This window comes from Vanessa cardui, chromosome 7, assembly GCF_905220365.1.
Source record: "Vanessa cardui chromosome 7, ilVanCard2.1, whole genome shotgun sequence".
NCBI lineage: Eukaryota > Metazoa > Arthropoda > Insecta > Lepidoptera > Nymphalidae > Vanessa > Vanessa cardui.
Genome location: NC_061129.1, coordinates 7,958,831 through 7,984,993, shown reverse-complemented (window position 1 = coordinate 7,984,993; position 26,163 = coordinate 7,958,831). Strand labels below are relative to the sequence as shown.

Below are 26,163 nucleotides of genomic sequence, written 5' to 3'. Positions count from 1 at the left end.
TGTATCAATATAATTTCCAACTTATCGTTGTACTTTTAAAATTGTAACAAAAGTAAATTTACTTTTGTCGTTACTATAAAGAAGCAAATTCAATTTTGTTCAAGTGTAAGCTGCCAGTGCTTGGGTGTGATATCAAGGAAAGCCAACTGACTTCGTGAACTACGAAAATAAAATATGCGAGCTCGTGAATTATTCAATTTTCTCACACAAAGGCTTACAACTGTCAGTTTAAATAACTTCTGCTAAACATAAAGGATATTCGTGTCTTTCCGCAACTCGAAGCGATATCGGTATGAACAAGCCTTTATTTAAATAAATTATAATATATATGTATAAGATATAATTTCAGGGAAACATCATACAATTAAAGAGATTATGGAAAAGAAAACATGTCTACTGATATAGAGATTTGTGTGACTAATTCTAGATATAATTAGAACGATTTCACAATATTGGTTCATTAAAATTAGGTAATTGACTTTCAAAGTCAAACGCTATTTAAAATAATTATAATATTTGTACCACTTCAAACTTTGCATCTATAATATATTTTTTAACATTTTTACAAATATATACTTATTTTGTTATGTACAAAGTGTAAGAAATTTTTAATAAAGTTACTATACTTATATACTAAGTACTAAGATTTTTATAAAAGTACATTAGTTTTCTAGATACAAATATTTGCAAGCATATGAATATTATTTAAATCGTATGAATAGTTTCAATATAAATATTTACATTTAATGTAGAATGAATTATAACATACTTACATATATAACAAAGCTTAATAAAATAACTTATTTATACAAAAGTGAAAAAAAAACCAAACTGGTATTTGCTCATAACGTTCATCAATTACAACATTTACGTACTATATTAAGCTCATGAGATCACTAATTCAACATAGTCCCTTTAGTATCCACAATTAGACGGCTCATTACGGAGATTTAATCGTACAAATCTCGCCTAGAAACCGTTGAAACCGTACAATAGCTGCTACTAGTTACCTCGTCGGTACTCTCCGTTAATCAGGAAATGTCCGTATTTTCGATTTTATAGAGAAACCTGCGGCGATGTAAACCTCATGATTCCCCATTGGGAGCCATCGTGACCGTGCTGCAGTTGGCGCGTGTGGATCGCGTCGAACTTCTCCGCAATCCCATTCCACCGACGCGATTCAATAGTATTAAATTGTCACTCTTCCTTTTACCGGGAAAGTTGCAGAATAAGAGTTCTCGCATTCCCTTCCGAAAGTTCTTAGACAGGAACGCGTACAATAGCGGATTGATTCCGGAGTTGAAGTATGTGATCAGGAAGGTTAATGGCGTTAGGAGAGCACTGAAGTCACTCGTACCCTGGTAGCCACTCGACCAGTACTGCCACATCTTGCGCGCGTGAAACGGTAGATTGCATATGGCAAACGTTAGCACGACTACAATGAGCATGCGCACGACACCACGGCGCGCGCGCAGCACGTTCCGGGAGAGGTGGCTCAAATGATGACAGTTTCGGGTTTCATGGGGTTTTGAACTTCTTGGTGGCGTCGACACTTTACCCTGTGATAAGAAAAGAATAATTAACGAGAGGGTTCATAAATTGACATTTGTATTTATATATTTAACATAATTACGTGAGATTTATATGAAGGGGTAGTTTATAGGAAGTATTTATTTATGGTATAGTAGGTGGGTGGGCAACTTAGGCAACTACAGTAAGTGATCACCACTGCCCATGAAAATTGCTGTCGTAACCATTACCCAAACTGGATACACAGAGCATCATGTCACAAAAATATATAGTGGATTTTGCTGTTTGGCGACAGAATATCTGATGATTTGGGTGTCAAGATATGCTTGCAAATCCACAAGTAAAACAGAAAAAAAATACAAAAATTTATATTATTACATTGCTCAGAATACACAGAATATACTTTAATACAAGTCTAATGTACACTGAGACTCTGAGTAGGATACTAGATTTTTATTCAGCTTTCTAAATGTATAATGAGAAAACCAAGTTTTTATACTTATGAATATTTAAATGAATTTCCAAGGATCTGGTATGATATAAGCAAATTGTGGCAATAGCGACACGCATAGTATGACAAGTGTGTCATAATGTGTTCGATTCAAATACAATGAAGTCGTGACAAATATTCTTTGCCATTGTTCGTGTATAGTTATTTCTGCAAGAGAACTTCAGCTAGTTATTGTGTTATTAGCAAATATTACTTGCTTTTTATACAAGGGCTCTAGAATTTTAAGCGAAGATTGCGGATTGCAAATAAAACATACATACATACACACAAATTAAGAAATTTCCATGTGCTTTATTTGTGTGTATAAATTGTCAAACCTTCTTCTTTTAAAACTTTTTAAAGAATTTTCAAAGATTCTTATGATCGATCAATAACATTAGAAACTTTTTAAGTTTATTTTTTGTTAAATTTTAGACAAAAAGATTATTTCCTTTCTCAAAGTTCAAGTTTGCTTCGTAATAAATTTCACCAAATTCAGTTCAGTGATTTAGCCATGAAAGGGCAGAACACAGATTTTACTTTCACTTTTATCATATAATAGAATAGATTACGAATGTATTGGAACATCTTAATAGCGTGTCTAAAATTAATGAATAAAAATTACCCTATTACGTTATAATAATATAACACTTGTGGACGCAATTATAATAACTGACTCTCCATTCAATTGTAACTAACTGGGTTCAGACCTGCACAAAGTCATATCACAGTTCAAAACCAGTGTTTCTTGAAGTAGAACCAAATGTCCAATTTAAGGTAACTGATTATACCAACCTAATATGTATATGGTAACAATTTTTTAATTGCTATTTGTATATATTTAAGGATTTCATGTTAATAATTCTTAAGTACCATACCTTTTGGTGTTCATTTCGAGTAATGTAAGAATATATTTATAAACTGTAATATACTTGTATCAGCCATAATAAACACACAGTGTTACAAACACCGCAAGCGCCAGTATGTCTTAGCAACTCCTTCATCATATTTAAGACCGCGCAGGGGGCAATAAAATTTATACAACACTGGTTCTCCGTAGGAATCCTCAATAATAATTATGCTTTCAATTGGTCGATTAATTATTTACGTTTTAAACGTAGGTTATTTCTAGGAAATTGCGATAACACTGTTGTCATGATAACTGTAGACGCTGGATTGCACATTTAATTCATACATTATACATGATTTAATTCATAATATTATAAATGCGAAAGTAACTCTGTCTGTCTGTCTGTTTGTCTGTCTCGCTTTCACGCCAAAACTATTGGACCGCTTTAAATGAAATTTGGTATACAAATAGAATCAAAGAGGTAAGACCTCTTTGTATACCAATCATGAACGTAATCTTTTAAGTTAATTTGGAAATATTTTCATATTCTACGCGAGCAAAGCAGCGGGCAACAGCTAGTTAATAATAAAGTTTTATACTTTTTTTTATATTTTTACATTTTATTTCCTGCTAGTCTATTACATTATTAGTACATTAGTACTTATGTATTAATGTTATTTGTATTTTAAAATAATTATACTAGAGTTACATTTTTAATAAGAAGATGTATTTAGAACTGATTTGTAATATAGGGCAAGAAAGTGAATCAACGTACAAAAAGAGCATTTTTTTAATGTTATAGGTTGGCGGACGAGCATATTATATATTAGCACTTGGTGGTAAGTGGTCACCATTGCCCATAGGGCATGACGCTGTAAATATTAACTATTCCTTACATCGTCAATGTGCCACCAACCTTAGGAACTAAGATGTTATGTCCATTTTGCCTGTAGTTACACTGGCTCACTCACTCTTCAGACCGGAACACAACAATACGGAGTACTGTTATTTGGCGGTAAAATAACTGATGAGTGGGTGGTACCTACCCAGACGGGCTTGCACAAAGCCCTATCACCAAGAAATATATTTATATACAAAAAGTTTGAATCTTTAAATATTTCGTGTTGTTTTTTGAATTGGTATCATTAGAATGATAAAATAACAAATTTCGTTCCAATAGTATTGGCGTGATAATTTGACTTTTCTATCTCTGTCTTGATAAATATGTCACACTAATATTTCGAGTATATAACTAAGAAACAATGGGATCGTGAACGTTTACACATCGTTCTATTAAAATAAATGAACGAGCGGTGTTGTAAACGAGTCGTGACCGAGGTGTTTCAGTATTATTATGCAAGGATATATCCTTTATTCCTCGTTGTCGGTACTTGTATTATTCAGGATTTAACAACATAGCGTCCCCGTTTTTAACTTTATAAAAGAATAAAAGCTTATCGTCTTTTCCGGTTAGATTTTGGATGCGAATCCACGCAGCACCACAAAAGATACCCGAATTATTCTTACTCGAATGTGTTCGGCTTAAGCTTAAGATGGGAGATTTTGTAAAGTCTTTTTAAAGAAAAAAAAAAAAACATTTAAGCCGCTTGTCATTGCTTCATAATCACGTTTGTTTGTCGTTCAGTATTCTAGGTTTGTTTTCTTTCTATTTGTTTAAGCAAGTTTCTATAAAATCATATAAATAGACGGTAGCACTGTTGAATAATTTATTAGTCACCCACTTGGTTGCGACCGGCTAATCCTCTCTCTCTTATGTGCCATAACGAATTGCACTTCAAACTAATGCACTTGCATTTACGTGGCGATATAATAGGCTTCTACTATTTATTTACATATTCACCTATTTACCAAGGTTACGATTCAAATGACGACTCATAATTTCGAAACACATTCGATGCATGGCCAAAATGTTTAGAAATATAAAATTATAAAAATATGTATGCAGTAAAATAATCACATATAATATATTTTTTGTAAGTCATTCATCTTTCACTTATTAGTAAGTTATAGTATCAAATATGTACTTAAAAATCTTATTAAGCTATTAGGTTTAATTTAACAATGTTACAAATACATATATACATTTTTTAAATTTTTAATAAAGTTAAGCTGCTAAATTACATTATTAGGCAGAAGAGAGCTGTACGTTGAGCCAATGCGGTCCACATGCGGCAGAATTTCATCTGTCACATTTAATTTTTTTCACGGTGATTTTCTGCACCACTGAATACGAGATAAATTAGCTCAGTGAAGCTTGCCCGAAATTAAACCAGCGATTGCCAATTAAGATCAACGCGTAACTACTGCGCTATATCCGCTCTTATCCACGCGTCCACTCGTTGTTCTTTCTAACCTTTACAAAACGAAAATAACGTTATTGTACCTATACTAATATTATAAATACAAAAGTAAATCTGTCTGTTATCTCTTCATGCTTGAACCACTGAACCGATTTTGATGAAATTTGGCATGAAAATAGTTTTAGTTCGGGGAAAGCAACATTTTTAATTCACCTCTCGTGTGTTCAAATGAGTCGTGATGTTTTGTACTATGTATAGATAAATTTCTCGCAGGTTAAATCGCAGTTTCAGCTAATTAAAAAAAAGTGTATATTGCAATCAATATAACGCCATTTCAGTTTCATTGTAGAAACACTAACAAAACACTAACAATAATCTGTGAGATTATAAACTAACGAAATGTAATTTTGGTTTCTTTGCAAATTTAATGTTGCGTTCACAATGTTTCGACAGTTTGCAATTTGTCTAGATTTATTATAAACTAACATCATTTATAATTTTACTATAATATATATAAATAGTGAACATCAAACAGGCACATGCAATTTAGCATGTTCCCTCCTGACTAAATAATTAATCAGATAGTGTTGAATCTTAATATGAAATAAATGATCGCTTATTCGTCTGTTCCGAAGTAATACGTGATTTATCTCAATTATGCAGCGAATGTTGCTTCAGCTTTGTCTTAACAAATATTTACGTAATATTGTCAGTGTAACGAATCGTTTCACTATTCAAACCGATAAATTAATAAATCTTATTTAATATTATATATTAATAGCGTAAACCGATTTTGTCCTAGCGATTCTTGGGCGATAGCTGTACATAGAAAATTGGAATAGTCTCATTTTGAAGAAGTCTAGTTATAGAGGTGCAGAAAAATAAAAAGGATTGATTGCAATTTACATTTTTTTTAATTTAAAAATCATTATTGGGAAATTGGAAAAAGTTACTGGCCGGTTAGAGAGCGGTACTACGGCTGTAAAAAAAATTAAAAACGTAAAGAAACTTAGTGAAAATTGTCATTGACTAATTCCATTTCTTTTGGATAAGCACGAAGTTTCGCGGGAGACTCGTATAGTATTTAATTAATAATAACGTATAATCGTACAGGTTTAGGTTCGTGAGCAATACTTAATTAGGTTAACATTAACGAAGTAAGTCTATGCAAATTACAATGAACATGAATGTTGAATTTTCTACTGTTGATTTTATAAAGAAAAAACAACATAACTCGGTTTTTACAATAGTCATTTCTTTAGTTACTTTAACTGTCATTAATTTGTGGGACATGTATAATTCATATCAAATCGTATATTCGAAACAGTTTATGTCGTATTGCTTCTTTACGAATTTACTGACTTGTAAAAAATGGTGGTTATCAGTTCGACATCTATATCTGTAACATTGTTAAAATTTAATTATATTTGAGTATGATTATACATTTATGCTTCCAAAAATGTGTGCTTAATTTGGTATCTGTTTGTGTGTTTGTCCACGAATTTCCCGTCGAATTGATGATTGATTTGTTATTTTTTAATTTAAGTGTACGTTACTTGAACTTAGGGAACACTGTAAGTTTCATTAAAATTGGTCTAGTAGTTTCTTAGATACGTATTTATTGTTATTCTTTTTAGTTTAAGGGCTGTTTCAAATTTTGAAATGGGTTTAATTTTATAATAAATTATTTTGCTCAAAAGATACTACTAATTATTTGTTAGTTTGTTCATATCTAATCATTTCGTTTCTTGTGATTGGATATCATTATCTAGAAAATATATAAGTAATAAATATATTTTGGTGAGAAGCAGTCATTATTATGATGATTCGCCATCTTTATAAGCTAGACACGAATAGTGATTCATCGGGCGGGTCGTTAGTTAAACAGTTAGAACAAAGAAATATATCGCATATGTTCCTTTATTTGCTTACTTTTTCTAAACAGCCCGATTGTTTTCTACACGATTGTCATTACAGTTTAGGTTTATTACTTGGAAGGTTGCATAATATATTAATATCGAAAATATAGGAATCATGTTGATAACTTGTGTATTTTCAGTAGTTCGGGATGGCCAAAATAATATAATTGTTTTACAATGATGCTTCAATCTCAACATATTTTGTTACAATGCCCCGCTATAGTCCAATTGTTTTCTAATGACAGCTCAATCATATTTAAAGTAAGAAATAGTGTTACATGTCAGTATTAAATGCTATGCCATATAAAATAATATTTATTATAGTTTTAGTTATTATTGATAAATTAATTATAACTATAATTGTATATAATGCGATAATGGTGTGATATAAATTATGATATAGAATCAAATGTCATAACGCCGTGTTGAACGCTAGGTTACTCTTGTAACTTGTGCTTTGTATCGAAGTCGTTTTAAATTAAGCCTTTTTTTGCAAAGGCTTGATGTTTATTCTAGGAAGTTGTCCCAAGCCGGGTAGGTGGATACACAGATGACACGATTTTCCTTTCACGCTGAGCGCGATAAATACTATATAAACAGATTTGAACCCATAATCTTCGATTAGTCGTCCCAGGTAGTTTTGAATTGTTATGAAAATAAATGGTTACTTCGGTAATTAACTTCTCATAATGTTGTCTTAAATTTTCGCGATTATTTCATATTGAAATAAAACTAGTTGTAACGGATTTGAATCGCGTATATTAATTATTTTTGACATTCCGACGTTTCGAGCACTTTGCAGCGTTCGTGGTCACGGGTAGACTAAGGTGGCATTTGTCTATTTGAAAAACAAAAGAAATATTATTTACAATTACCGCCAACGATTTCTCAATTGGTATCTTGAGTAACGTTCCGTTAAATCGGAACGTTACTCAAGATACCAATATAAATAATATATAACACAAAACAAAGGCGACATTTTGTGTCATTTTTAAAAAAATAATGTTATAATATTTTTTAAAGATTTTTATACGTTATCTAGTAGCGCAAATCACTTTGACATTAATGATTTATAATTATTAGGAGATAGAGGGGCTGTACCGACCAGACCTGATATATTATTTTATATGCATAACATATAGAACGATTTATATGTCGGCATAATACTATCTCTCTCTTTCTCTCTCTGACTGGGTTGGCTAATTAAATCAATCAAAATATATTTCATTAAAGGAGGCTCTTACCACCACTTTTGAATCGTCATTTCACGAGATTAAATTCGATTAAAAGTTTGCTGAGATTAGCTCATTCAGACAAACAGACTCGGCTTTATTATACTGCTATATAAATAATTTATAATTTTGTTTGCTGAACATTGATCTAACAAGCGCTAAAAGTTCAATTAATATTTCATGAAATAATTTCACTGACGATAAAAGCAATGTAGCATAACAATGAACGATTTTACACTCGACTTGAAAGTTTCTCGCACGGAAACAATCCGAAGGAGGTCGTTTATTAAATTATTATGCCTTGGACTACTTTTGTTTCTTTTTTACCTTACTCTTAATGTGCCAAACAATATCTCTTAACAATTTAATGTTATACTTCCTTTATCCATATGTTAATCTAGTTACCTTAGTGTCAGAAGCTCCAACGAGAGTTCTTTGGGTTTCACAGCTGCTGGCGGCAGATTTGTCCACGCGTGGGCACTGCGTCGCACAGCATTTTCCCTGCCCTAACTGCCCGAGCCCGTGTGAACTCTGCCACAAGCCCACCGCAATTCTTGTGTAGAGAACCTGTGCAGTTAACAAAACGAAAATAAATTTATTTTAAGTCTTAACATTAAAAAACTATTGATATGGGGTCTTTCTGTGCATCTAATCAATACTGTAAGAATTTATGATATATTTCGGTAAATAGTCATAATATTGATCAAGTGTTTGGAAGCTAGTTAATTTTCTGATTTATTAAAATGTGGTAAGGTAGTACCAATTTTTTAAAAGCAGGATCAAGTACAAGATCGCTCTGCGTAGTAGGCCTAATTCTATAATTCCATCGTTGAGCAAAATACAAAAAAAAATCAACTTCTGACTCACTTTGGTATAAATAATGGTATGAAATAAGTAATAATAATATTGATAAAGCTCTTGATCTCACCGCTTCATATTTGAACCAAATAATTCAACAGGTGTCTATTACGGGAATAAAGTTTTCTGGGTCTGTATTAAGAATGGGTCTTCCACAGCGATCAATTTTGAATCCTTTTTATTTATTTTTTTTCTAAACATCTCCTTTCATGTTAAAAGAATTAGTAATATTATTTTTTTTGCTGAAAACACTTTACTTATTTTTAACTTGGAGACGGCAAAAAAGCTTTTATGACAATATTAATAATGCTCTATCACTCAAACAAATTTGGTTACTAAAAAAATTAGTTCTAATTGACAAAATGACATTTATCGTTCAGGGAGACTCAGCTCCGCAGCATACCTGGTTGTAAAGGTAACAATAAACTGATGTTGATAGTACTCGATCAGTATACGAAAATGCCGTAAGACATAACGGAACAGTAACGCTACATATATTGAAATTGTTTTCATCCAACAAAAAGGAGGTGTCTGGTCTATTTATAATCTTCGAGCACGAGATTCTCTTCGGAATATTTTTAATAAAGTGTTTATATTTACAGTTGCTTCACAATATATTTACAACAATATTATTTATATTCATAATATAAACATTTTTGATAGAAAAGACGTCAATCCTTATATGTGAGGAGGAAAAATAACTAATAACACACACCAAGTAACCGACTTTCTATACTAATTTTTCAATTAATTTTAATTATGGTCTATTAAAAAAAATAAAGATCATGTCAAACAAACATTGACAAATAAATCATGTTAATCAATACAGTTAGTTAATGATTAAAAAATCACGGACTTATTATTTCTTGATTTATATATATAGGATTGGTGGAAAAGAGTAACTACTAAATTTACCGGTTCTTTTCGGTAGAATCTACTTTCCGAACCGGCTGTAGATTTACCTTTAACTCAATACTGTAACGTGACAATTCACAAGTGCTTTTATGGGCCTATTTGAACAAAGAATATTTCTATATTATTTTTGACCGTAAAATAAAGTAAATGTTAAGTTTTGTAAGTTTTACCCAAAAATGGCACAATTTGGGACAATTTCGAGCAGCGGTTATCTTGCGCCGCCGGTGCCTCAGTCACGTACAATGTTCTGAGTGAGAGCTGTATTGACAACTGTACTTAGAAAATCGAACGCATCAGCACTTATTTTCGCAGTTATTTTCGTTTTTATTAATTTCTTTTAGAAATTTCTAAATTAGCTTTCACAACAAATGCAATTAGGAAAACTTTATTGTTTTAATATTACAGACAGACACTCCAATTTTATTATATGTATAGACATGATACAGAGATATTTGATTCTAAGAAGAAAGACATTTTATTATTACTTATTACTAGACCTTATGATATGATAGTTGTTCGCTATTCATATTTAAGTAAACTAAAATAAAGCAATATCAATATTTTCGGCTAACATCGAAAACGGAAAATTTCCAATAACATTTTATTAAATATAAACTATGTCGTCTTTGTAAGAGATCTTTGCTTTCAGAAATTCAATGAAATCCCACTTATTTATTTATTAATAATAAAATAGGCAAACGGTCCTATGATACATCAATCGTGGGGAGGAAACCACGTTTGTAAATAAGGAGAGGTTAGGAATATTGACTCAAAATTAGAATTTATTGATTTTTATTATATGTATATAGAAAAAGATTTTAATATGGGAAATATACACATATGACAGATTTACATACGACTACGGCGGGTTTTCTAATCATGATGATTAAAAGTAATGCACATGAAAACTTAGATTTGCGGCGAGTTTGAACCTACTATCTACCGTTAACATATAAATATTATAACTCCCGGACGACATCGATATTTGAAATTTTACGGAGATATATATAACTAACAAGTTATATATATATATATCTCCGTGAAATTGCAAATGTTGTTAGATTCTAAAAATTCTCACACAATTGTCGAAAGATTGTGAATTTTATTCATGTTTTACTTTTGTGATTGTTTTTCAATTTACAATAAAGCATATACAATATCAAAATTTCAAAACATAAACGCGACATCAGGGTCGCCGAGGCCGTGCTCTCTCTGATCAAGCGCGGACCAGGACCCGCTGGATTGTACGATAATACGAACTACACATATACTGCTATATATTTTTATTATATATTATTTGTTATAGATTATGTATATATTATTTAAAAAAAAAGTATAAATATAAAACGCCAAATTGTAATTTAATATAAAATTAAAAAAAGGCCCGGGCATCTGCGAGCCTGTGGTTGTTGTAAATTAAATAAAAAAAAAATATCAATATTTCATATTTCAGTTAGGATTGAGTTTTTATAATTTTACTGAAATTTACTTCGATAGATTATAAACTACCAAATAATAATGCGTTAAATTGTAAGCAGTAGGTATGTTACGGTTCACAATCTCGCTAAATAGATTATAATCTAACGGTATTTACAATTTTACGGTGGCATATATTGATTGTAAATGACTCATTATCATTAATAAGTGTTTTTCCTGGATTCAAAACGCGACCGCCTTTGTTTATATTATTATACTGATTTTTATTTTTTTTACTTTAATATATAAAGTACGTATATTACGATGAATCATTAAATTTATAACATGATAATATTAGATAGAAATTTTATATGTCAGCAGAACCGGTCATGCGTTGCTGTGGCCAGGTTATATGATGAATTATGTTGTACGATAATATTTAGCTAAAAAGCTTCTCTGGAACATGCTTAATATAATAGTACAAATTTAATGTTAAAATATTCTGCGGTTTCTGTGTTATACGTGTCCAAAAACACAGCGATTTTTATAGATTTAAGACAGGTGTTACATACAATAGTACTCAATAATGTAATAAAGACATGTTATTGGTGAAAAAATATATTGTATTGGAGTGTAATAAAGTTCTTTTGATTTTCTAGACAAATATTTTTATGAATTAGAATATATACGAAAAATCGCCGTATAAAGTTTGAATTGTTAATACCTATGTTGTAAATACAGCGTTTTGCGTGAAACTTCGCATTTTCTAAAAATTTTTTTTGGAATTTCGACCTCTATGACAGACATTTCATTGTAAACTGCAAGTAAGTCATATTTGGCGCCAAAGCTATGAAACCTTATTTAAATGAAAAAAAATTAATGTATGTATATATAGTATGTATACATCAGTTCAGTTAAAATTGGAGCTGGTCGCAAACAACTTAATTGGATTTTGTTTATGTTTTCAATTTTTTTTTCTCATACAGTTGATGCACTGCTCTCTACGAAAAGTTTTTTCCGTTCTCTTAAATTAATTCTTTGTTAAATTGTGAAAATTTAGTAAATAGCAATCAAAAATCCTCTTTATTTTTCTGCACACAGCTGTGGCTCTTCAAAATGAGATCATAAGCGATTTTTTATATGTAGACAGCTACGTACATCATCATCCCATAATCACTGGGAGAAAATACGGCCTATGTATTAATATATAAGATATTCTTTTGTAAGTTGTGTGACTCTAAATAATGATAACAAAAATGAGGCGAGTGTTATCTGACGCGAATATATTTTTTACTCGATACAAATTTCCAATTTGTTATATATTTTGTTAATTTTGTTGAAAAATAAGCTCTTTTTCTTTTCATTTAATTTGTACGAAATTGGTAATACTGAGCGTCTTTATATTTATAGCAATTAGTGTTGTATGTGTTTGGAGCTTAGTTAAATGGTGAATTTATTTTATATTTAATTTGATTCATTCGACGAACCAATTTTCAATATTCATAGCAGACAAATTGAAGCGGGACTTGCCTTTCCTTGCTCTCATAAAATAATCCGAGTGTAAAGTGTGCATCTTATTGAGCAGGTACTGACTTATTGAGTAATGAATTCCTAAAACGTATTCTATTGTGATCTACTATTAAATTGAACTGAAGATCATATATATCCAACTATTTACATATATTTCAAATATAATGCAAACTTTTCCCGTAGAAGATTAATTATAGGTCATGTATTATATTGTCAGATTATAACCCCAGAAGGTCGCGTTTATTGCGGGTGAAACTGACGGGAGCAGCTAGTTTTATGCATATTTTTTAGTGTTTCCAAATATTCAGTAATATTCAGTAGAGTTAATTAAATCCAGCCAAAAATATGCCTAGTAATAGTTAAAGGCCTTTGGGCAAGTTCAACTGTGTAGGTTACCAAGTCATCAGTTATCTGCACACATCAATAATTTGTATTGCAGGGTTCCGGTTTGAAGTGTGAGTGAGTCAGCGTGGTATATCTACAGCCACAAGGGATATCGTGGATCATGGTTTGCGGTACATTGAATGCTTACAATGGCAATATTTATGGGAAGAGGTAGACTAGAGGTAGAAATTTACGATTGTAAATCAGGTGGACTATACTTGTACATTTTATTTTATATTCGAAACTAGCTGTTGGTTTTATCTCAATATATTGTTGTGATTGTTTTTATTAAAACTCTTATTTTGTCAGAAGAGAAAATTAACAGTAATTCCTTACATTTGCTGTGAATACACTACATAATCGAAAATGTTATATATAGTTGCCAAGACTCTCATAGAAATGATTACCTAACCAGATGCTAAATTATAGTTTGACCAGAAACTAAACTCGCGTCAATTAAAAGGGAAACTTTTCATTACGGTTTTCAGTTTAGATGTGAAATATTGAAAACCGAAAATTTCAAAATATTCAACCAACGACGGCAAATAGTAATTTGACAACTTCCCGCGCCGCAGTTTGCGCGGAAAACAGCCCGGAGCAATAATTTAACCCTTTTACATTGTGTTGAATATACCAAAATGTTTTGAATTTTATACTGCTAATTTACCTCTGAAAATAAGTTTTGATAACTTCACGATGAGTCACTAACCCTGTCTTTATTTTATAATTATTTATTACATAAAACGTCAGGTAATTTAGTGCAATCATGCGAATGATTTAGATTACATTTTTAATTTGTTTAATGTATCCATCTTTATATTAAAGTAGCAAAAACTGACGGAAGAGCTACAAACGCATAGATGATTTTTATGGTATTAGTGACATAAACATTAGGTTCACCTGATGGAAAGTGACTACCAGCTATGGACATCTGCAACACTAGGGGTTCCCTGTTGTGATGCCCTTCTTTAATAAATTAGATTACGATTGTCACGGTAGGCTACAGTGACATCTAGTAGCGTGTTACAACAAAGTTTAAAAAAAACTAAATTCACGACATTGTTTATTGCTGATGGGAAATATATTGTGCAAAATGTTGTCTTCTCAACAAGGAGATGTTATAAATCTTTCGGAAAAATAAGTTCTTTAACAGGATACCGTTAAAGCGCAATCAACCATGGCAACTAAGTTATAATGTTACGCTGTTTGTAGCTGTACACTGACTTACTTTTCAAACCACAAAACATCATAACAAAGCATTTTAATAACTAGACTGGTAATATGAAACTTATCCAAAAGGCTTTGCAAGAAGCGAACAAATAATTTAATCAATAATTCATTTGTTTACATTAGTAAGTACTTAATAAGAATGTTTCGTTCTAATTTCACTATGATGGGTACTTTCAAAGAAGTGTTCCATAGTTGTTACAACTTAAATATATAACTGGAAACCGAGCTCAGCAAACAGCAATGTTTCTTAAATAAATAATATACAAGCACCAAGTGTTGGATCACTACGTAGCACCCTTGCAAGCGAGATGGGAATAAAATAACGTAGATAACACTGTCAATTGATTTAAAATGTACCTCTGTTTTATATGTTCACAAAGAATTTGGAAAACGCTTTTTCAAAGCATATTAATAATAAAACATGTAACAAATTGTATTTTGTATTGCATCCTGTCTGATATGTATCTGACCGGAAAGAGAATTCGAATTTTAAATCATCGATATTCGAACAAATTCGATTTTTTAATTTTTTTTGTGAATGTCATAAATATTTTCTTTTATGTTTAAATTGAAAATGGTTGTAAATTGAAAGTAATTTTAGTCTAGTCCCTATAATAGCAAATATTTTCAATTCTTCCATTGAGAGTGGCACATTTCCTTCTTATTGGAAAGATGCTTTAATCATTCCCTTGCCAAAAAAACCCACCTCGACCTCCTTTTCTGACCTACGACCTATTTCTATTCTTCCTTTCCTCTCTAAAGTTCTTGAACGTCTAACTTATAATCAACTTAACCTCTTCCTCTGTAGATACAATCTTTTCAATTCCTTTCAATCCGGATTCCGCTCCGGCCATAGTACGACTACAGCGTTAGTAAAAATCACTGACGATATTCGTATGGCTAAAGACAAGCGCCAGCTCACTGTTTTGACGTTACTCGATTTCAGTAATGCCTTCAACAGTGTAGATTTTGACATCTTGCTTGCCGTATTGCGCTCTCTTAACATATCGCCTTTAACGATTGACTGGTTTCACTCTTACTTGCACGGTCGCCGGCATCGAGTGAGACTTAACGATACTTTTTCTGACTAGACTACTGTCAAAGCCGGTGTACCGCAAGTTGGCGTGATGTCTCCACTCCTATTTTCACTTTTTATCAGTACTATTACTAAACATATTTATTCTTCCTACCACCTGTATGCTGACGATCTCCAGATTTACATGCACACAAGCTTAGAAGATCTGCCTAGTACAATAGGTACCATAAATAAAGACCTCGAACGTATCAACAGATGGAGCAGAGAGTTTGGTTTGCAGGTTAACCCATCCAAATCGCAAGCTATAATTATCGGAAGTCAACAGCTCAGTTCGCGGATTAATTACTCGAATGTGCCGCAAATTACTTTTGCTGGTGTCATTATCCCCTACAGTGAAACTGTCAAGAACTTGGGTATAATATTTGATAAATTTCTGTCATGGGATCCACAGATTTGTGAAGTTAGCAGGAAAATATTTTCATCCATCGGTTCACTACGAAGGTTGCGGAATTTTCTTCCTATACCTACTAAAGTTGCTCTTGCACGATCTCTTCTTCATTCTATCCTTGATTACGCCGACACCTGCTATCTAGACTTAAGGAAGGATCAGCTGAATAAACTTGAGCGTCTACAAAACCTCTGTATTCGATTCATATTTGGTCTTCGCAAGTATGACCACGTCTCTGAGTTTCGTGAAGGGCTCAAGTGGCTTCCCATACGCCTTCGCAGGAGCACGCACATACTATCTCTTCTATATTCAATATTATTTAGTCCTATTCTCCCTTCGTATTTGAAGTAAAACTTTGAATTTCTCTGTGACTCCCACAATCGATCGCTTCGTTCCAGTGAACGTCTTACATTGAAAATTCGCAGTCACTCCACTACTTATTACAGCAAGTCCTTTTGTATTGAAGCAGCACGCTTGTGGAATACCCTTCCGGTTCACATCAGACAAGCGAAATCACTTGAATCTTTTAAAATTAAGGTTAAGCAATACTATTTAGGACTTTAAGTGTTCTGTCAATTACATTGCTACTAGCTATTCATATGTATTTGTATTCGACTGTACTCGTACATAAGTTTAAGTCATGCTGTCTATATCTGTATGTATGTATGTATGTATGTATGTATGTATGTATGTTTGTATGTATGTATCTTTATCTTTATTTTTATTTATATATATATGTACGTGAGTATTTGTTTATGTATGTATATTTATATGTTTTGATATATATTTAGGTATTTGTGTAGTGTATCTTCCTTGTCTAGTGTAATAATTTGTGTATAAATATAATTTCATATTGTATTTAACCCTGTGCAGTACACCCGCTTTCCGCTTTTTCACATTAACTCCTCCACGCTGGTTGTCTGGAAGAAATCGCTTTTAAGCGACAAGACCGCCTGTTGTACATTTCTTCTTTTTATATATTGTGTTATTGAATGTAAAATTTATTTTTTAGTGCGTGTGTACAATAAAGAGTTATTATTATTATTATTAGTTTTATAGTCTGAAAAATTTGTGCGATATTTTTTAAACTGTCATTTAAATTGTACTTACATTTTGGCAATGTATATTCTGTGGGTAGACCTTTATAAATTAACTAGCAATGTGTATATGTGTAGTAACTTCAAACAAAAAATAATGAACACCTAGATATTTTTTAACCAATGAGTTACGAGTCACTGTACGTAATGTACAACTTGGCCCTCGTATTTCATGCTTTCATTTGAATATCTCGCAATATTTCTACAAGCACCGGTTCGAGTTTCAAAGTATGGCAGCAACATTAATGCAATGTTGATAGTGAACACAACTACATCTGTTGGATTTTTCTGTGCTTTTCTTAGTGATAAAAATGATTATTGTGGACAAAAAAGATATGCATTCTTTGACATAAATGACTTGACTTTAATAGATAATGTTTTTAAATATCTATATAAATATATGATAATGCTTATGTAGATAATGTTTTTAAGTTTATTTTATAAATAATGTATTTTTTGTTTAGTTTTTATTAGTGCCAAAAAGGCACAGATTATTTCGTGAATGGCACGTAGAATATCATATATGTTATAATATATTTGACAGTGTTTGTTTTAAAAGCACGTGGCCTCATAATTTTATCTATAATATCCGAAACAACAAGCGACATATTATCTTACTATAAGGCCGACCTAAAATTCCGACCGAATTAAAACTATAAAGTTGTATAATTTATATAATATATAGTATGTTCCATATCAATCAGATCGTCATCGGTCGTTCATGTATTCAACAAGGTGAATCAAAGCTATAATAACATAACATATTTATAATATAAGTATAAAATATGCTATTTTTCTTTTCGCTCATAAATAAACCTTAGCTTGGCAACTCTGCCGTGGAAGTGAAGCGCATGGGAATATGTCATACAACAAGATTACATTTCCAACGGAGCTTAATAGTGCCGGCAGACGTCTTAAACTTTCCTTGAAATAAGAACTGGAATTCACACTGTATTTTATATATATTTATGTATTATGTAATACTCTAATATGCAATGTTAATTCTTATCTACCCATTGAAACAATTTTAAGTTACTGAAAATTCTTTCTTAACGGAGGTCCATCAATAACTATGACAGTATTTTTTTATTCTCCGAAATAACCACTTACAAAACCAGCTAGAAGGGTCCAAAAAACCCTCTCTACTCCCGATGGGTCAAGAAAAGTAAAAAATATGTATGTTGGGTATGTTATAATTAAACAGGAAACAGAATGCTCTTAAAATACTCTTAAACATTCAACCTATATAAGCACAGTCATTAGTGATATCCAGAGTATATCGTGTAAGAAAAAGTTTTATATAGATGTAAGTATTCTCTGGATTCATGCGAAAACTATTAATCTAGTTGAGCAAAAAGTTTCATGCAATATATAGATATAATATACCTATATACTGGATGTATTATTAGTACTTTTTTGTGTTTTCATATAGGAGAAAGCATTTTACTTGATGAGATACGTATATTTACAAATTATAAGATATAACAGGAAAGTCAAAAACTACGTTTTTTATCAACTTTTTATTTTATAAATAACTCAAGATAAACATTTTATGTTTGTTAAGAGGTTGGACAATGACGACATATGTTGTTTACTTTATTTGTCACAGATTTAATTTTATCTAGATTAATGGCCCTTTACACAATACAAACCGATATTATTATATGATAATTGAATATTATGAGATATTTGAATGAATGTATTAAATACTATGGGAAGTATGTTATAAGATGCGATATAACATAATTCGCGAATATATACATTATATTAAATGTTATATTTGGTTAAATATACCTTGGATTGACGGAGATGGCTCAGTGATTAGAACGCGTGCATCTTAACCGAAGATTGCGAGTTCAAACCCAGGCAAGCACCACTAAATATATGTGCTTAATTTGTGTTTATCATTCATGTCGTGCTCGGCGGTGAAGGAAAACATCGTGAGCAAACCTGCATGTGTCCATTTTCATCGAAATTCTGCCACAAGTGCATTCCACCAACCCGTATTGGAACAGCGTGGTGGAATATATTGCAAACCCTCTCTTTAATGGAAGAGGAGGTCTTATCCCAGCAGTGGGAAATGTACAGGCTGTTACTTTACTTTACCTTGGATTGAAGTAAATGAAATAAATAAAAATAAAGAAAAGCCCTTTTATGTGTCTATGTTTCAATCCACACAAATACTATTAAAAGTTATTATGATTAAACAAAGAAATCCATTAATATAGTACAATACCTGGATAATTGAGAATGTATGTTTTCAATGTAAAGATGGATTTTTGTTTAAAATCCTAATAACTTTTACTTTGTGCATTAGTGTTTCATATCTACATTACAGGGTAAACTAAAATAACAACGTAAGGGGCGTAACAAAAATAACCCTCGTTAGTTCGAAGACGTTACGTGTCTAAGGTTCCGAGAGTTTCAGCTTTTATTTTCACCTTAATTTATAGGAATTCAATTAATTTAAATTCTTAAAACATATACAACTGTGTTGTGGAGGAAACTCCATGTAGCCATTAACGTGTTATAGGAACACATAATGTCGAAATTTATCGTCTGCATCGTGTTAAGGTAATTTAGAAGATTTTCATCGAATCAAATAGTTCGTAACAACAACGTATTAATTGCCTTATTAAAGTGAACAGACGCCTCATATCATCAAGTTTTCTCTTGATATTCCTCTAAGTTTGCCTGCTCGAGGAGATTTTTATTTCTTTTGACTCGTGTTAACTCTGGCAACTAAATCGTATGAGATTAAATCCTTTCCTCCGCTCGAGCATTCGTGCTATGTTAAGAAAGAACAATAAGCTTAGACTTCCAGCTGAACTTGCAATATGTGAATTCAAGCTCATCCTCCTAAGGTGAGTCAGGTTCGGAATATCCAGTCGGAATGTTTGCTTACAGTGAGTATTTGCGATTCAACGAGAAACTACTTCTAGCGTCCTTGCTGATTTTCGACAAGTCATACATATGTATATGCATATATATTTTACTTATTTTGATCTGAATATTTATGTATTGATTACTTGAGAAGGGCTTTGTGCAAGCTGGGGAAGTAATACCCGGTCATCAGATATTCTACCGCCATACAGCAATACGTAGTTGTGTACAGTTTGAAGGGTGAGTGTTATATACCTGATCTGCCAAGGCTGGAAGCAAATTGGTGCCCAAGTTATACGAAGTGTTGAATATTTTATTACATCACCGTTAATGATATATATGATAGTGATTACTTACCATCAGGTGGCACATGTACCCGACCGTACCTTGTCCAACGTGCATATCTGATGTTTAAATTTGTCAATTGTAAATTGTTAATTGTAAATTAATGAGATAAAATATATTATATATTATTATAATTTAAAATCAAGTGTCTTTGAATAAGTAGGGTAATCTACCAAGCTGCTCCTTAGGGGTTGGAAGATAATTGTCTTTAGATTTCTTCACTCAAATGATCGTTTTCTTAAGATTAACTTTCGAACTCGAAATAAATTGGGCATACCATTTGTCACTTTAAAAAGCGATTAATTTCTGATTAAAATAAGAGTTAGGCGGGGCTATTGCAATTTAATTTTTATAGTGTAGGTAGGCAAAGCAACTAACTAGCTGATAATAAGTGGTCAGTAACTATTCCTTACAACAATAACCTTGAGAACGAAGATGTCATATCCCTTGTGTCAGTAGTTCCACTTTCACGTTACTGACTCAGTAGTAAGAATACAGATTACCTCAAGTAACAATTGCTATAATAACTACAAGTATTTAAAATGGGATGTTTCCCATGTTTTTTTATTATATACGAATGTCTTATTTAAGAGGTTTGTTGATTGATTGAAAAAATACTATAATGTTATTAGCATCATTAAAAAAGTCGTTAGTCAAAATATCAGATCTATATCAAATATAAGGCATATGTTTTGACTGGTGCAGTCAAGTCCTTTTCTTGATAGGCTATTTAACATGTCGTTGCATCTCAAAGGCGAGTAATACAGGGATTAAATGATATATATCTTAGAAATTGGCTGTTAACGTATCAACATATATAATTATCAGTTAAACTGAATCTTTGTAGTTTGAAAGTATCCAATTTGTTTTAAAAACTTATGAGTTCACTTACATTTCCCACTGTTAATCAGTCATAATGACAATTATATTTTGATGAAATAGTTTTGTAATATTTTTATGATAGTTCCTAATGTCGCTGTGAAGTTTTATTTTTTGTAGAATTGAGCAACATGCAACTTTGCCAAATTTTGATTCCAATAAAAATTTTACTTTATCGCTCTTCTTAATTATTCTATGAAACTTTGTAATTAAAATGAACGAAGATACAATTAGCTAAGTAAAAAGTTTTTTCAATAAGAGTATTTAATTAGGAACTGTTCGTCGAGCATTATAAAGCAATTAGCAAATTCCATGAAATTCGTAAATCCTTGGTTTGTTTATATTTACTACTTCCGCCATTGGAATAGGTTATAGTTCTCCTATTCTCGTTGTGGCCGACAATTTCACTTGCGATAAATATAAATTAAACATTCCCATTTCGTAAAGATAATACGTAGTTTATGGTTTTAAGTTTCGTAGTGTGAAATTATAGTATTTCTTATTAAATGGAATATCTAACATAAAAATATCCAACCGGGCCGTCATATTCCTTTATTATCATGTTAATCATATAAACTCTAAAGCTTTGTGGTATAAATAAAGATAAATTATTTTGATAAAATGTATTTTATCGTTAACAGTTTCGGTTAAAATACATTTACACTAAGCTGTCGTACAAAGCCAACTCATTTAGGCTAACTTAATTTTGCTAAACATAAATATTAAATTTATTTTAGTCCTATAACACAAATAATACCTATTACTTAAATTTCGTCAATGACTCATCGATACTAATATTATAATTGAGAGAGTAATTATGTCTCAAATTGAAGCTAAGCTTGGACCTCAACGAACGACTTATGCTTTTTAAAACATACGACTCGACGCCTCACCTGAAACGTGGTCTTAGTTTTGGGCGAAAACTAGTCACCAATACTTTGAAATTAAAATTTACTTATATTAACAATTAAATCTTGTATACAATTATAAATGAATATAATTTAAGTTGTAAATATTATCCCATGTACATGCAACAACCAAATAGTGACAGATTGTTTTCTTTCTTATGTATTCAATGGAGTAGTGTCAAAAATACATGTTGATCATAATCGTTTTTATTTAAAATTATTTTTTGTTTTCAATATCTAATCCTTCAAAAATTAAAAGTATTTAGAAAAACAAAATTAAAAATAATTTATTGTTTTCAAATTATTTATAAATTATAAGTAATTAATTGATGATTTTATATTTTTTATTTCAACCCTATGCCGAATGAGTGTATTATAGATTTTTATGTAGATCTAGTTTGTATAAAAGTAACAGCCTGTAAATTTGTCACTGCTGGGCTAAGCCCTCATCTTCCATTAAGGAGAGGGTTTGGAACATATTCCAACACGCTGTTCCAATGCGGGGTAGTGAAATGCACATGTAGCAGAATTTCAATGGAATTTTACACATGCAGGTTTCCTCAGGATGTTTTCCTTCGCCGCCGAACACGAGATGAATTATAAACACAAATTAAGCACATATATATATAGTGGTGCTTGCCTCGGTTTGAACACGCAATCATCGGTTAAGATGAACGCGTTCTAACCACTGGGCCATCTCAGCTCAGCTATTTTGTATAGCAAATTGATTTTTATAAAAGGATACCCAAAAAAAGATAAAATGGTCGCAAAAATGCACCGATAGTTGGACGATCCATATAAATTACAATAATTATTTATTTTAGAGAAATTTGTGAGACTCCCGAACTGAACAACAATTTCCTCCCCGACATTATCAATCGGGAAATTGTAAACTATATGTATGAGCGAGTCTTTGTGTTGGCCTTTCTGTAGTCCTTTGTGTAGGCCCATTTAGGTAAGTACCCTACATATAATACACTGCGTATTACAATCATTTCGTAAATATCATTTCACAAGCAGGTGCATAATAATTGAATAAAATAATATGATATTTAAAATGAATCCTTATTTTCGGGCACGGTTGGACTAATTTCGCTATTTTTTCGGTATGTCTGTTATTCTCAAGAGAAGGTTCTTTAAAAAGAAGAAAACTTAGTGCGATTCGAACACGCCTGAAAGGTTCTGTAGCAGCACGTAATGGTTATTTTTATTAATTTTTATATTTGAATTGATTGATGAAAGGTAAATTGCTGTTTACGATTTATGACGGATTAAAAAACAAACTACTTACTAGATCTCGTGCAAATTAATTTTCGGTTGAAGTTTTTATGATAAATATACATCATATATATTTTTTAGTTTTATCACTCTTATTGTAGAAGTAACAGGGGAGGGGTACACATTTTATGATTTTGGAAGAGTGTCTCGCTCAGACTTTTTAGTTTAACCCCCAAAATTGACCTAGTTCTTTTTTTCCTATTTTTGTGTGAAATTCTTAATACGGTTCATAGAATATTCTCTTTCTACTTACTAAGTTTCAATAGCATGGTTGGTACAAATTTGGAAGAATGTGGTTTTGATATACTGACAGACCGACATGACGAATCTATAATAGTCCAGTCAGTTTGCTGGAGAAAAACGCAAATAAATGAAGATAAAATCAACAAACAAATTTTTTGATTTACCTAGAAAAGCTTAACTTGAGTTTTTCAACTAAAATTTCCGGGGCGCTAAGGCTGCCATCTTGAAAAAAGGGGTAAAATTTTGTCCCGGCAATAACTCAACTATCTAATGAGGTTCGAAATTTTGAAAAAAGTACAAAACGGTTAAAAGGAATAAAAGATTGTCTCAAAAAATTACATTTTTTTACTAAAAACTTTGATTTTGAGGCGCGCTGGACATCGCATTTTTTGTCAAATTGGAAAAATCAAGAATGACTATGATAAAAGTTTTTAAACCAATCAAGCAATTTACTCTTGCTTGAAAAACTAAAAAAAAAATTCATCAAATACAACTCCTACACTCAGTTAAAAGAATGAATCTAATTTACCAAGTTTATTTAGTAACTCCTGACCCGAAGCTAACGAATTCGATATTGGTTTTTGAAAGTAAAGGGGTTACCAGTCAAAGAACAATGCTAATTTAATTACATAACAGGCTGTAAATAAAACCATTTATGTAATGTAAAATAATTTCTAAGAAGTAATTTGAATTGTACATCAGATAAAATACTGAACCAAATCACAAGAACTTTCATATTATTAATGCTTATCGATAAAGTTAATTAATAGTGATGGAGCGAATATGGCTTTTATCGAATATAGATTCCGTATAATAGAATTCGGACCTCTGTCAATAACTACGAATGGATCCAAATTGAATGGTTATAAATAAAATATCCTATAACGCAATACTGTGTATTTATCGCCTAATTACATTATATTAACACTAGAGCCATTTTGTCATATTCAATTTTGACAGTTACCGTCAATTCAAGATTCAATTAATTACTGAATAATAAATTTGGAAGTTCAAAAAGTTGATGTTTTGTGAGCCAATATTTTACATCCAGTTTTGTTTTTTTCTACATTAGTATGTAAACAAAATGGCATATTTCTCCCAAGCTTTTATTTAATTTACAGTCTATGTACATACATGAAATCTTGCAACTCAATTTAGAAGCAGATATTTTTAACCGATTGGGCTGAACATTTGTGTACAGGTTCAGTTTATCCAAAGTGAACCTGTACACAATTTTTCATCTGTCATCCGACAATGCATAGTTAACTGGGTGACGTCACTCTAAATCTAAAATGGCGGTATACCCAAGATGGCGATCCAAAGTAAATCTCGCTACAAGACTTTGTCATATAAATTATATCAAATGTGAAAATTATAAGTTAACAGTAAAAGTATGTATTTTATTAAAAGCGCATTTAAATAAAAGCTGGTTTTTAAAAGGTTTTTACATTTAATTTATTTCGTTTTGTTTAAAAATACTTTTGTCACTTAACATGTGACAATAATATGACACGTGAGCAGATATATTAGGGAGATAAAACTGACAGGCGTATAATGAACCCTACGCGGTTTGTACTTATATACCGCGCCAGTTCGACGTCAGCTGCGTTATCATGTACAGTAAGCCTTCCTGTAAAACGTTGAGTACTATTCACTTTTATCACAATTACCTAACATAATCTAGCTATATTAATATGCAAAAACATATTAAACAGCTTGTTATTGCGTTTGCCAGAAAATATCGAAAGGATTTTTTGATAACCGAAAAACAATAAGTGTCCTTGCTTTTTATACTGAATGACTAGATTTAAATTGTAATGTATTAACTAAGGAACTGCGTTTTAAGGAAAACAGTAGCGGCCGCTAGGTAAGGAAAATGCTATCACTGAATGCTGAAAAAAAAAACGTTTGTTAGAAGTTACAGTATAGAGTCGGTTTGCAATGGCATCAAATGAAATGGAATGTTTGGCAAAATTTTCGGCATTTTAATCAAATATTTGGACAAATATGAATATTCGGTCAATACCCACTAATTAGGTCAGCGTAGTTGGAGGGATAATCGACGGTCCGGGCGCTATTACGCCGAATGCTGACGAATGTATTATAGATACAACAAGAGAACGTATGTATCTTTAACAGATAGGTCACACTAAATATTTTGGTATAAAAGGTTAAACGTTAAACACCGTTTAACGTTTAACTACATAATTTATTTGAGCCGAGATGGCCAATTCGTTAGAACACGTGCATCTTAACCGATGATTGTGGGTTCAAACCCAGGGAAGACTGATTGAACACGAAAACAGAACCGCTGAATATTCTTTTTTTTATGGCATAGGTAGCAAACGAGCAGGAGGCTCACCTGATGGAA

At 31.6% G+C, this 26,163-nt stretch overlaps 1 protein-coding gene across 1 annotated transcript in view; it reads right to left on the bottom strand.

The window, feature by feature from the left end:
* Positions 1 to 709: 709 nt before the first annotated feature.
* The window catches only part of LOC124531394 (trissin receptor-like), a 63,085-nt gene continuing 37,631 nt past the window's right edge, over positions 710 to 26,163 (bottom strand). Inside the window, exons 5-6 of the mRNA XM_047105963.1 lie at positions 8,748 to 8,909; positions 710 to 1,559 (exon numbers count right to left, since the gene is read on the bottom strand). Coding sequence (XP_046961919.1) covers positions 1,086 to 1,559; positions 8,748 to 8,909 — 636 coding nt within the window. The 3' untranslated portion in view covers positions 710 to 1,085. The remainder of the gene's footprint in view (positions 1,560 to 8,747; positions 8,910 to 26,163) is intronic.